The following is a 14152-nucleotide window of genomic DNA, read 5'->3' as shown; positions in this document are numbered from 1 at the left end:
AGTGGCTATGCTGTGAAGAAACTCGGGCAAGATACTGAATGATGAAAAGCCACCTGGAGAGAAGCCCTGGAGAATAAGAGTTCACCTTGGGCATGCCAGTGGCAGATGAGTTCCCATTCACTGGTCACAGAATCAATACTTCACTATTAACTAAATAATCATTTATTAGGCACCCACTGCATGCAAGACATTGTTCCCACACTGAGGATTATGAGTAAATTAGACAAAGTCCAGCTCTTGTTGAGCAAATGACCAAATCCGTTAAGCTCACAATTTTCACCCAACTCTTTCTTTCCTTAAAAGTCTTAAAATGGATTATTTGTGTCATCTCCTTTAAAGTCAAGTATCTCAGGCAGTATTTTAATCTCATCCAACTCTGACCATTATGCGATCCAATCTGTTTCCACCTCCAAAGGGTCTCCCACCACACTGCTGTAGTCACAGATTTATGATCCGCGCTGTCCTATTAATGCATTTGCTGGCCTTGTGGCTTAGATAATCAGGGACATCATGCATCGCTGGCATTTATTGTGTTTGCTTTAAGCTCTCGAGGCTTTCTCACATATTTTTATTTTGCAACACAATTTTGTGGGTTGAAAAATTGCAGCTCACGTTCCAAAGCTATTAGTATGACAAATATTCCTGTACGATGACCAGTGAACTCTAATAAGGCAATAGGCCAGTTCCGCCACCTCCACCCTAAGGACCATCCCAGCCGAGACCTAGCCTCGGGGATCCAAGTCCAAGTCTCTTGGTGGTTAGTGATGGTTGGGGAGAAAGCAGGGGGACAGGTTTTGGAAGTGAAAAGCCAGATCTCATATATTTTGTCCAGAATTCCCTATAACATCTCCATCTAAATGGCAATTAGGGAGCCAGAGCCACTAACCAAAATATGGTTTGAGTTGGTTTTAGGGCAGATCCAGGAATCCAGTATAAGCCAAGAATTGTGCTCACAGTCATGCTTCTCTTTTGGCAGATAATCCCTTTAATATGTAAAGTACATTGTATTTTTCCAATTGTTTTCATTTATGGAGTGAAATTAACAACTCTGAGATACAGGGAGATGAGATTATCACTCATGCATTTAGCAGGAGAGGAAGTTAAGGCACCATGAGGTGGCTTGGCCTCATAATGCAATTAAGTGGCAGAGCCTGTCCTTCAACTCAAGTCTTTTCTCCTTGTCTGGGATTCGACCTCTCTTTTTAACCAGTCAAGATGAGCAAAGTGACTCTTAATTGAGCAGAGTCCCTTGGACTGTCTGCTGCCCCAGCTCTCAAGGGAATTTAACCAAATACTACTGAGGAGGGGAGAGTGGTAGAAACTGAATGAAGGGAGAGAGCGAGAAGCTGAATGCTAATACATTTAAGAAACTAAGTTACCTGTGAGCCCTTTCAGAAGCCTGAGAATCAAACAGTACAACTAGAAGAAAGAAGGCCCACCGACATGAAGGTCATAAAGTGAGGACAGAAGGGACAGTGACAGGACAGGAGTGATTGGGCCAACACCAGTAAATGATGAGGCCATGGTAATGGCTGCACTGTGGGGACTGGTCCCAGGCAAGGTCAAGATCAGCTGTGTCCCCAGGGTAGGGGCTGAGAGCTAAGGCCAGGAAGGAAGCAGAGGGCCCAGAGCCACAGGCTCTGAGAGAACTTGAGCAAAGGAGGGAAGAACACGGGAACTGCTTAGGAGCCCTGAGAGAGGAAGGGCGGGGATTTGAGACAGGATCCAAGCATTCTACCATTCGGCTCCAGGAGAAACAATACAGTTTTTTGCTATGTTTATCGTTCTTTATCTCCTTATTATTGTACTGCTCCACATGGTCTGGCCTGAGAAACTTGGGTTGCACAAGTTTGATCAGGACACAGTTCCAATCGTAAAGAGGTCACAGAGTAGTGGGGAGATAACATGAACATAACTATTTACAAAACTGTGCAATAAATGTAATGGATTATGTGTGTATCTATCATCTATCTATCTACCTACCTACCTACATATCTATGCAAGATGCTTGGAGAGCATCAGTTTTTAAGTTATTTGCTAAGTAACTTAGTTCTGCTAGAGCTGCTAAATTCCCTCTGTTTTACCAAACTTTTCAGTAAATCTACACCATCAACAAGTTATTTGTGGGAGTATTTGAGCAAAAAAGCAAAGGAAAAAGGCTTGTGCTCCCTTCCTGGGTAGCTGTGGAAAAGAGAGATGAATCATGTGGCCCTGAGAACTGAGATGTGAATGAGACTGATAGTTGAATAAGTGCAGAAACGTGGAGCTGGAGGTGGCCGGAAGAAATATACACCCGCAAAGATGTCAGGGGCACCAGTGGGCTCTCCTCCATCAAGTCAAGTTCAACTGGGGGTCAAGTCAAGGTAAACTGAATCTCAAAGGAAAGACTGATGTCCAGCTGATTTGGGGGTCACACTTATTTAACCTCGTTTAGAACCTTAAACCTTCTGAGAGCTATTCTTTCGGTTTCCCAAAAGTGGAGTCTAGTTTTATTGTGTTCTTGTCTCTCCCACACCTCCCACTTCTGAATTCCTTTCTCTCTGTAAAATATTTTTTCTTTAGCATAAAATTTAGAGCAGTAGCATATTAAATAACACATGAAATTCTCTGGCTTGAATAATGTGTTTATTTTCTTTAAATACACTTAAATATGAAACAACAGGCAGTAGTTTGGTAAACTCAAAACTACAAGCTGGACAGTAATCGGATAATCAGTGCTGATCATACAAATCAAAATCGGCATAAGAAAGAATCAGAATAATTCACAAGAGAGTTGCAATTAGCAAAGGACTCGAAGACTATGCAAATTGCCTCATCTGCTCTGAGTAATTAATCACATGGTACCTGTCATTCCATGATGATCAAACCTTTTTCACTCTCCATTCCTTGGTGTGCAGAGCATCTTCAGTTAGAAGACACCTGTCAGAGAGCCAGGGAATCCTCACCTGGTGTTTAATGGAAGGTCCTTCTGGATTCACCATAGTACTATGTAAAACGGATTTTTTTTCTAACAACTGGAACAGTGACAGCAACTTGGCAAAGCAGCATGCTGTTTAAAACGACAGGGATGGGGAACTGGGGATCAAGGCTGAATCAAGGATTTTCTCGATCGTGGAGCCCATGGGCGGCCCTTTTCTCCTTTGGAAAGCGGCAATGCTTTGGACATGCTGGTTTTCCATTTGCACAGGTTCTCATGTGAAAGGGGCATCTGTCCTCACAGCTGTTACAAAAGAAAATAAACATGAGAATTCAGAATCAAGGACTAAGTTCCAAGGAAAAACTCTGATCTGATTTGATTACGTTTTCAAAGTAAATTTTCCAGATACATATTTAAAATGTCAATATAAAATCCTGGATGGTTACCCCACATGGTTTCAAAATCTATTAAAGCACAATTGCTAACTTCTAAGTGTTCTATTCATCAGTAAAGTTCTTGCTATATAAATCCAATGACATCCCCTTCCTCAAAGAAAAAAAGCAAACATATGTGGATATATACTGAGAGAGAGATTGAGCTAAAGAGTCAGCTGATCTGAAATAATAATTGTTGAAATTTCATCAACTTTAGTTTTTGCTTAAGATCCATAAGCCAACAATAGCAGGCAGGATTTTCTTGATTTCACAATCAGTCATCACTCTATATACTTATTCTGTAGTTGCCAAACCTCTGTTTTACTATCAAAAAGGGGGCTTGGCATTGAACAATAAAATTGGCTTAATAAGGAAGCCCACCAAATCTAAATGGTATTTACATTAAATGTCAATGGGCCAAATTTAGGCGAAAGTGCAAAAAGCCATTCACCTGCAGGTGTCTGGGTGAAATATCTTGTGCTTCTGGCAGCAGCTCACCAGAGTTTCTCTGCACTCAATGCAACTGCAGTTCTCTGGGTGCTGGATGAGATCTCTGGGACATGGCGTTTTACAGACACACTCGCAACGATCCTCATCAAACTTCATGTGTGGACCGCAGAGAGCCAGCTCCTGGAGATGAGTGTGATCTAAATGGAAAAAGTGTTGGTCAAAAAATACACCTCACACCTTCCAGGCTATGGGTAGAAACAGTGATGTATTTCCTCACCGCAGATCATAATACTAATATAAAGGATACAGCAATGACAATGAACTTTGATTCCACAGACATCTGTTGGAAAACATGATCAGCTGAGAGAGGAGGGTCTGAGAGGTTTTTGACACACTTAGCTGACCGATATTTCTTCTAGAAAATATACAAAACAACTGGATAACTACTACTCCGTGTCCAATTCTGATCATCGAGTTGAAACTCATTGCAAAAAACAGAGGAGACAGAAACTTTGGAAGAACTTGACAGTGTCACCTCAGCATTCTTGAAAGGCTTGGAGGAAAGCCAAGTGTTGAGTTTCTTCCCCAAACCTGCTCCTCTCCCACTTTGCCTCACTTAGTGATCGGTGCGTCACTCCTGGCTCACCCGCCATGTTGAATCTAATTACCATGTCCGCCCAGTTCTGCTCCCTGAATTTGTGCTTTTTCATCATCACTGCCACGGCCTCAATTCAGTCAGTACCTTGTACTTTTTGTGCAAATGCCACTCACTCACTTCACCACCACCACAAGTTTTACCCTTTCAATCCATTCTCCACAATATCAAATGCAAATCTAATCATGTCACTACTGCTTTATTTTTTTAAATTTATTTATTTTTGGCTGTGTTGGGTCTTTCGTTGCTGCACGCGGGCTTTCTCTAGTTGCTGTGAGCGGGGGCTACTCTTCGTTGCGGTGCGCGGGCTTCTCATTGTGGTGGCTTCTCTTGTTGTGGAGCACGGGCTCTAGGCACGAGGGCTCAATAGTTGTGGCTCGTGGGCTCCAGAGCGCAGGCTCAGTAGTTGTGGTCCATGGGCTTAGTTGTTCTGCGGCATGTAGGATCTTCCCGGACCAGGAATCAAACCCGTGTCCCCTGCATTGGCAGGCTGATTCTTAACCACTGCGCCACCAGGGAAGTCCCTGCTCTACTGCTTTAATTACCTTAAAAGGTTCTCTCTTTCCCAATAAGAGTCAATTTCCCCACCAAGACAAAAGAGACCCTCCATGAGCTGGACCCTATCAACCTTCCAGACTCATCTTCTGTCTCTCTCTCATGTATCCTATGCTCCTCCGTACCAAATTATAGTACTTTCTGTTTTCGTGACATGTCAGGGTCTCTCAACCCCATGCTTTTCGCCTTGTCGTTCCCTTTGCTAGTCATCCTTTCCCCCTGATACCTTTCCCAACTTCAAATTTAGTTAAGGGCTCTACCCTGTGCATATTTCCATTCTGTCCTTTCTGGTACTGCTTACATTTGTCTGTTTATTTCTATGTTTCCTCTGTTAATGAAAAAATCCTAAAGGTTATAGGGATCAGGTCTCATCGTTCTGGCATAAAATAGGCACTTGATAAACATTTGCTGAGTTTATTTGTTGTAATACAAGGGTCCTGAAGCAGGCCGATATACGGAGATTCTGAAGAATCCCATCTAGCATTCCAAGACATTGGGTTAAGGCATATGGTCTTGCCAATATCTGGCCATTAATGATATATCAAAATGGCAATCTCATGTCATCCAATCTCATAGTCTTAACTGCTCTGTGACTGATGATCTTTGAGGGCTCATGTGGAATGGGTATTGAAAGGCTAGATCTGAGGATCCTCCATTCTGAATTGTGTGGAGAGGAAAAAGGTAAGCTTTGCAAGCCATATGCAGATGCCAGGTGTCACTTTGGGGCAAGATGAGACTAGATAGAAGCTCCTAAAAGATTTGCATGGATCACTAGGTGGCAGTAGAGATTCACTTAGAACACTTCAGGCTGTCCCAACTCCATTCTTGGAGCCAGTGGTTTAGGGAAACACAGTCTACCAGGTATTTGCTGAACTTCAGCAAGGTAGTTGGCAGTGGCTGACCTCAATCCTTATAGATAAGTTGAAAGTGACAGAGAATGGACGTAGGAGAGCTGAGTGAAGCGGTAACTGGCTAAGGGTGATATCCGATGTGTTGTATATCAATTTCAATCCTAGGGAAGTTGATGGTGGGATACCAATGTGTTAGGTCCTCAGCCTTGTTCCATTTATTATTTTAAATCAATAAAGTGATGGAATTTTTCCAAGTCAATTCTTGAATTTGTGGGTATCTTGAGGAATTTAAAATCTAGAATCAGGACTCCCTAATTTTTTTTTCTTTTTTTGGTATTAGTTTTCTTGTTTGTCTGTTTGTTTTTTAAAACAGTTTAGAGCAGTGGCCTGAATCTAACAAGATGAAATTAAATTGGACTTGGATTCACTAACTCACATATGCTCATCCAGGGAAGAGAAGTTATTGTAGAAAAGGCAGCTGGCTTAATAGCCACATGTGTGGGAAGAAAAAGTATTTAGTGAACAGTAAGCTCAATATATGTCATCGGTTTGACGAAGCCACTGGAGAAGTGACCATGAACTTGGCCCACATTAACCGAGTTGCAGGAGATGAAAATGAGAAGTGATGGGAAGTGATCCAGGCTACCCCGTGCCTCTCACTTCCATCATTGCCACAACTTCCCAAAAGGTCCCCTTCCTCCTTGCCTGCCCCCGGCCAACCCATCCTCTTGTACACTGTCACTCGGTTGATTCTGTTAAAATTCTAACTGGTGCTGTCACTGTCCACTTAAACCAGTTGAGTGGTTTCCTTTTGCGTTTAGCATCACATCCAAGCTCTGGGACACGCTTTACAAGGGTCCCCTGTGAACCTCTCCAGCTTCCTCTCTCACATCTACCCAGCCCCCTCCTGTAACGTCCCCACCATGCTGACCGTCTTCCAGCAGCCAGACGCGCTGCGGTCTTTCACTTCCAGCCCTGAGCGCTCATTTTCCCCTGGCTCAGAACACTCCTCTCTTTCTCCACTACTCTTCCTGCCCTCAACACGCATGGGCGCCGGCTAAGTCCCTCCCCAGGAATTACCTTCAGCGGAAAGAAGCTGCCTCACCCAAGGTTATATCCCCTCTCTGAGGCAGCCCTTATCCAGTGACGAGTCCATAGGACCCTGCCCCTTTGCCTCAATTTGAAGCATCCCCCCACGGGCTGTCCCAGTTTCAGCTCCCCACAGGCTTGGCTAACGCCTCTCAGCAACTGCAACACGGTTCAACTTCTCCCTCTGCCCAGTCCTGCCCCCGACCCGTCACCTTTGAAAGCAGTCTTGCGTGTAAACCTCCAAAGTACAAATCTCTCTCCCAGGAGCTGTGTACCAGGGAAAGCTTGATTAGAACAGCCTTTAAGTTCTATATATACAGCTTTCCACAATAACTTTCTTTTTAAAAATTTTTTTATTGGAGAATAGTTGATTTACAATGTTGTGTTAGTTTCAGGTGTATGGCAAAGTGAATCAGTTACACCTATATCTACTCTTCTTTAGATTCTTTTCCCATATAGGCCATTACAGAGTACTGAGTAGAGTTCCCTGTGCTGTACAGCAGGTCCTTATCAGTTACCTATTTTATGTACAATACTGTGTATATGCCAATCCCAGTCTCCCAATTTATCCCTCCCCCCTTCCCCCTTGGTAACCGTAAGTTTGTTTTCTACATCTGTGACTCTATTTCCATTTTGTAGATAAGTTCATTTGTACCATTTTTTGGATTCCACATAATAACTTTCTAACACAGTTTAAAAATGGGTCACATGGAGAAAGAATTAGATTGGTTTTACATGGTTCCATAGGGTAAAGCTGAAGTAACAAGTTGATGCTCTAGAGCTGGGCTATCCAACATGCTGGCTACGGGCCAGAATGCACATGAAATGGCAAGTGTGAATTGAGATGTGCTCTAAGTGTAAAATATACACTGGATTTCAAAGACTTAGCACAAAGAATGAAGGGTATACCCTTGATAAATCTTATATTGCTTGCGTGTTGAAATGAGAGTATTTTTTATATATTAGACTAAGTAAAACATTAAAATTAATTTCATCTGTTTCTTTTAACCTTTTTAATGTGAGTACTATAAAATGTAAGTTGCATATGTGACTCTCACTGTAATTCCATTGGACAGCACTCTTCTAGACAGAGAGAGAGACAGATTCAGGTTCAATATAGTTTATTAGCAACAAGAGTGTGCCCAGTGTAACTGGGGATGCCTCAGTGGGTTTGTCAAGTTTCCCCACGACTGATGTACTTCCTAGCAGAGGATGGCTGAAGACTTGGTGGGAAGGATGTACATGACATTCAAGATTGGCATGGGCATTTACAGAGTTACTGTAGGACCCAGCAATCCCACTCCTGAGCATATATCCAGAAAAGACGAAAACTCTAATTTGAAAAGGTACATGCACCCCAATGTCAGCACTACTTAGAATAGCCAAGACATGAAAGCAACCTAAATGTCCATCAACAGAGGAATGGATAAAGAAGGTGTGGCACATATATACAATGGAATACTACTCAGTCATAAAAGAGAATTAAATAATGCCATTTGCAGCAACATGGATGGACCCAGAGATTATCATACTCAGCGAAGTAAGTCAGAGAAAGACAAATATCATATGATATCACTTATATGTGGAATCTAAAAAAATGATACAGATGAACTTATCTACAAAACAGAAACAGACTCACGGACATAGAAAACAAACTTATGGTTACCAAAAGGAAAGGGGGGAGAGGATAAATTAGGAGTTTGGGATTAACATACACACACTACTATATACAAAACAGATATACAACAAGGACTTACCGTATAGCACAGGGAACTATATTCAATAACTTATAATGGAAAATAATCTGAAAAAGAATATATATATATAAAACTGAATCACTTTGCTCTACACCTGAAACACTGTAAGTCAACTATACTTCAATTTTTAAAAAAGATCTGCATGGGCATTTAAACTACATGAACTTTAAGATTCCCTCAAACCCTGGGTTGAGCTTTCATGAAAACACTTGGAAGCTGAGAGACAGAAGCATAGGGAATAGCTTGTTATTTACAGTTTCTAGGACAGATTCCTTAGAGCTTAATCCTTACTAATGTTGCTTGTAGATCACAGTTGGAAACAAGCAAGGTTCAAATTGCATGATTCCTTACGATCTTTACAGTGGAATCACGTCAAGTTCTCTCAGAAGTCAATAAAAAGTGGATTCACTTTCAGCCAGATGTTCATAATCAAAAATCAGAGCATTGTAAGTTATGTGCAGTGATGAGAGCCTAGCTCATCTGGTTCCCAACTCCCCTGAGCCCAATAGCCGTGTTTTGCTTTTACTTTGCCCTCGTTTCAGAAGAAGTCTTCTCTTATTCCCCATTTTTTTCAAATTATTGGCATGTTTCCACATGACACAGTTGAAAAAAACCAACACGTCCAAAATGACCTTACATTCCTGTAGGACTTTTATATAAATAACTTAGTAAAATGTGGTTGACTCGTGTTTCATTCTGAAGTGGCTTTCATTAAAGGTTATCATCCCCTTTCAAATTCAATGTTTGGGGATGCTCTAATCATTTGGGTCTTTAAGATTAAAAGGCAGAACGAGGCATTGGTAGACTTACTATATAATTATAGCACAGAGGTCTCTGGAATCTCACTGCTTCTATCACTCTTGGCTGTGTGTCTAGAAAGTTACTAGACATTTTGGTGTGTCCATTTTGTAATTGTAAAAAAAAAGGGATATTAATCATACATTATAGGATTATTGGGAGGATTAAATGAGTTGATACATATAAAAGGCTTACAAGATCGCTTGGTCAATAAATACTAGTTGCTATTGTTGTTGTTATTATTATTATTACTATTATCATTTCACCACTGCTGTGATTACCTTCCATTCCGGTGAGTGGATTCTCCTCCTGTAAAACACATTTACATTTGTTGCTGTCCCAGAGCATGTCAATAGGACAGAGTTTCTTGGAATGGGAACAGCTAGGAGGAGAAAACAATAAATCAGATTTTAAAGCTTTCAAGGGTAGTCATACCTTTGGAACATTTTTTTTAAATGTTGAATACATTTCCGAGTGGAGAATAGTGAAGATTTTTAAGGAGCTTAATTCATATTTATGAACAGCATGTTATTAGATAGTAATTCTGTAATTACAAATATTCTCTGTGGAAACGTTTGGAAACCAAACTGTAATTTTGGAAAGGTATACTCTTTTTAAGAGGATTGGTGTTAAAAACTATGTAAATTAGCTGTCAACAGAGCTTATTTACCCCAAGTGAATAGTGTTCTAACCCAGCTCCTAAGCATTATGTCTGTAAAACGGAGATAAGAACACTGGCCAGGACAGCAGGAAAATCTGGAGGATAAATGTTCCTTTATTATGAGCTTTCTTTTCTACCTGGCACTCACACAGTGCGTTTACTCCTTTACTTTTGCAAGATCTAAGTGTCCAACTTAATTACTTTATATTTTTATTCAATAGTTGTGATTTGCCCTTTTGTTTCTCTGTAGCAAATTCTTTTTCCCCAAATCAATGATTCTTACCTTTGATTTCAGGACACTTGAGGGTGTCATAATTTGTCTCATAAAGAATCACAAAATACTCACAAGAAAATGTCTAGGCAAATTAAATTTAAGTCATTTTTCATTTAAAATAATATTTCCCATTTGGTCGACTTAACAGGAAGGCTTAAAAAATGCCAGAATCAGATGCACACAGTTGCGCCACTCCCCAACGACTCCAGGAGCCTTCTTTCCCCCTCCTAACTTCGGGACTTAAATATGTAAACAGCCTGAAATGGGTTTTACCTAATGCTTGTTCTGGAATGAGGAACAGATGCCAAATTGGAGTCTGGAGTAGAGTTTTACAACTGCATCAGACTATGCATATTAAGAACAAACGTGCCCACAGCTTGACATGCTGAGTTCAAAACCACTGAACTTTCTGATCCTACTGCAATATACATGTAACACGTCATAAAAAATATACTTGCCAAATAGTTATTACCCGTAGATCTGGGTTAGAACCTAAAAGACAAAGAGCTTGAAGAGAGAGCGATGACTCTGTAATTAATGAACTATTCTCCACACACAGCTTTAGCCAAGGCAAGAACAAGCATGAAGAAGTCTAAGAAATGCTTACCGATCTTCTTCTGGGATCTGGATGGATCTTCTAATAATTGAGTACGGATGGCGGGGAGCTGTTGGCAAGCACTTACAACCTGTATGGTTGGCAACTTTAACAGGCACTAATTCAGGTACTGATGTCAAAGGTACTGATATCTCAAAGAGCTAGAGCAGAGAAAGAGAACTATAATGCATATTTACAAAATAAGAATAATTTCTACAGTCTGCATTTTTGCCTTTGTCCCTTACGGTAATGACTTTAGCAAAGTCGTCCATTAAGAATACACTACCAACGTAAAATAGATAGCTAGTGGGAAGCAGCCGCATAGCACAGGGAGATCAGCTCGGTGCTTTGTGACCGCCTATAGGGGTGGGATAGGGAGGGTGGGAGGGAGGGAGACGCAAGAGGGAAGAGATATGGGAACATATGTATATGTATAACTGATTCACTTTGTTATAAAGCAGAAACTAACACACCACTGTAAAGCAATTATACTCCAATAAAGATGTTAAAAAAAAAGAATAGAGCTAATATGCAAACTATTATATATAGGATGGATAAACAACAAGGTCTTACTGTATAGCACAGGGAACTATATTCAATGACCTGTAATAAACCATAACGGAAAAGAATATAAAGAAGAATATATATGTGTATAACTGAGTCACTTTGCTGTACAACCGAAATTAACACAACATTGTAAATCAGCTATACTTCAATAAAATTTAAAAAAAAACAGAATTAATAAGGCTAAGGGCTGGCATGAAGGAAAGAATTCTGGGCTGGGTGTCAGAAGACCAGGGCCTTAACCAACTTTATCAAGTATTTAAGTTTTGTCAAATCTCTTAAATTTTTGGTGTCCCTAGAACACTTGTAAAATGGTGACCTTGTAAAATGGTAACCTTGTAAAATGTTCCCTGCTCCTGCTTTCAGCCTGAGTGTGAATTGTAAGGATTAAATGAAATTATAGCTATGAAGTTTCTTTGCAACCATGGTGAACAGATCACTGCTCAAAACGATTTACTTATCTCTTCCCGTGCCATCTCCATTGGAGGAATATAGTTTTCTGTTCCTTGACTTTGGACTTGGCCATGTGACTTGCTTTGGTTGAGAGGACATTAGCAGACATGACACAAGCACAGACTTGAACTGTGTGTGCATGCATTTGCTCTAGCCATGTGAAGAGCATGATCTGGCAGGCTTGCTGGTCTAAGGGATACGAGACACAGGGACCAGACCTGGACTCAACCTGCAGCTTGCCACCAAGCCCAACTGAGCCCACTCTAAACTAAATGAATCTCAGATACATGAATGAGAAAAAGCCATCGTTGTTTGAAGCCACTAAGTTTTAGGGTGTTTATTATGCAGCATTATATAGTAATAACTGGCTGATACAAGACCATCATGCCCAAACAATGATAGGTAACATGAATATCATTCTATGTTTCTATATGCTAGCCCCTGTTGTAAGCACTTTTATATTAATTCATTTACCCTTGTAACAACATTATAGGGAGGGTTTTTTTAATTACCCCCCTCCAACTCTACAGGTGAAGAAACAGACGTACAGAGAGGTTATATAACTTGCCTAAGGCCATATAACTATTGATTGGAAGAGTAGGGATTTGAACCTAGGCAGTCTACTCTAGAGCTAGAGGGGATACTCTTAAGAATATGCCTTATTACTTTTTGGAATGAAATTGCTGTGACCAGAGGAAGCAAGATGGGATCTCCGCAAGCAAAATTTACTTGCTGAGAATATCAGTTACTTTGTTTCTAGAGAGGCTCTCTGATGTATGGATGCGTTTCAACTTGATTTTAATGCTCTGTCCATTCAATCAGCATTCCATGTAGTCCTTACTACATAGAGTGTTCATTTATTCACTTAGTTTCTAAGATGTATTTCACTGAACAGTCCATAACTTTGGGATGACAGGTAGTTTTTCTTTTAAAAAAAACCACTATTACAATGTTCAAATATGCATATTTGGAAAGAAAAACTGCTGTACATTTACACTTAAGCACATTCTTTAAAACTACTCATTTGTTGAGGACAGCAGTCAAAATGCTCCATTATCTACTGTTAAGTGGAAGCAATCCATTAAAGTTGTGTTTAGCCTGACCTTTTTATATGTAATGGCACTTCCATGAGTCTAAGTAAGAGGGTGTTTTTAGAGTGTTTATTTTGCATGAACTTCATCTTCTTGCGAAATTTTTCAGCTATACTCTAGGGTAGAACACGGTCATGAACTAAAGTCTCTTACGTTATGCAAGCTTTGTTTCCACTGACAGTTGATGCTTAGCCATACTTATGTCATTTTTTTCCCTGACTGTCAAACAGCAGAGGTCAGAATTTTTACAAGTTCCAAGATTCTCTAAAAGAATTTAGAAAAAGAAACTCTTCAGTTTAAGGGATATTTTAAGTAGGGGGAAAATTAAGGATAAGTTAACCTAGTATCAAACAAATCAGGATTCCATTCTTTCCATCCAATTAAGATAATTACCTAACATGGGTATATTCAGTGCATAGGTAATTTTATTGCGCTACCTCTTTTCACAATCATGAGGCTATATTGTAGAGGCAAATGTGACAATTAAATGAATATACCAATACGCGTGAGGAATTTGCGACACAGAACCAAAAGGAATGTAGTTTGACTTACAGCTTTTTAATGTTTTGCTAAGTTTGTTATTACTGCTCTTCTATGCCACGTTTATTACATTTCATTACAATATGGTAGCGACAGAATCAAAAACTTATCTACTGAGCAAAAGGAATTTTATAAGATGGAGAGGGAAGAATTATTTCTTTCATGGGGACTGGAGGATTATTTTCAAAGGTCTTTTGTGCTAGATATTTTCCCTGTGTGCCTCCGGAGACGCCATCCTCTTTCCTTCCTTCCCCACTGGGCTGTATCCCAGGATGCTGACCTCCATGGAATGGATCTATAGGCCCTCTTGCCCGCCCCCCCTGCCGGGCTAAGGGTTGGCAGTGGCTGCCCCTCCTCCAGCCAGTCCTGCAGCCCGCTTCTCCATTTCCTCTCTCGGTTCCCATAACCCCTCCATCCTCTTGCCTCTTCAGTCTAAGGGTGGGAACAGCTCTCCCTTTCTGCCAGCTC

General features: G+C 40.6%; 1 protein-coding gene across 1 annotated transcript in view; it reads right to left on the bottom strand.

The window, feature by feature from the left end:
• Positions 1 to 3093: 3093 nt before the first annotated feature.
• Positions 3094 to 14152, bottom strand: part of VEGFD (vascular endothelial growth factor D) — a 38370-nt gene continuing 27311 nt past the window's right edge. Inside the window, exons 4-7 of the mRNA XM_060087005.1 lie at positions 11049 to 11197; positions 9788 to 9888; positions 3803 to 3998; positions 3094 to 3220 (exon numbers count right to left, since the gene is read on the bottom strand). Of these exons, the coding sequence (XP_059942988.1) occupies positions 3094 to 3220; positions 3803 to 3998; positions 9788 to 9888; positions 11049 to 11197 (573 nt within the window). The remainder of the gene's footprint in view (positions 3221 to 3802; positions 3999 to 9787; positions 9889 to 11048; positions 11198 to 14152) is intronic.

The sequence above is a fragment of the Mesoplodon densirostris genome, chromosome X (assembly GCF_025265405.1).
Source record: "Mesoplodon densirostris isolate mMesDen1 chromosome X, mMesDen1 primary haplotype, whole genome shotgun sequence".
In the NCBI taxonomy this organism is placed as follows: Eukaryota; Metazoa; Chordata; class Mammalia; order Artiodactyla; family Ziphiidae; genus Mesoplodon; species Mesoplodon densirostris.
Note: the sequence above shows the minus strand (reverse complement) of the source record. Positions and strands in the feature narration are given on the sequence as shown.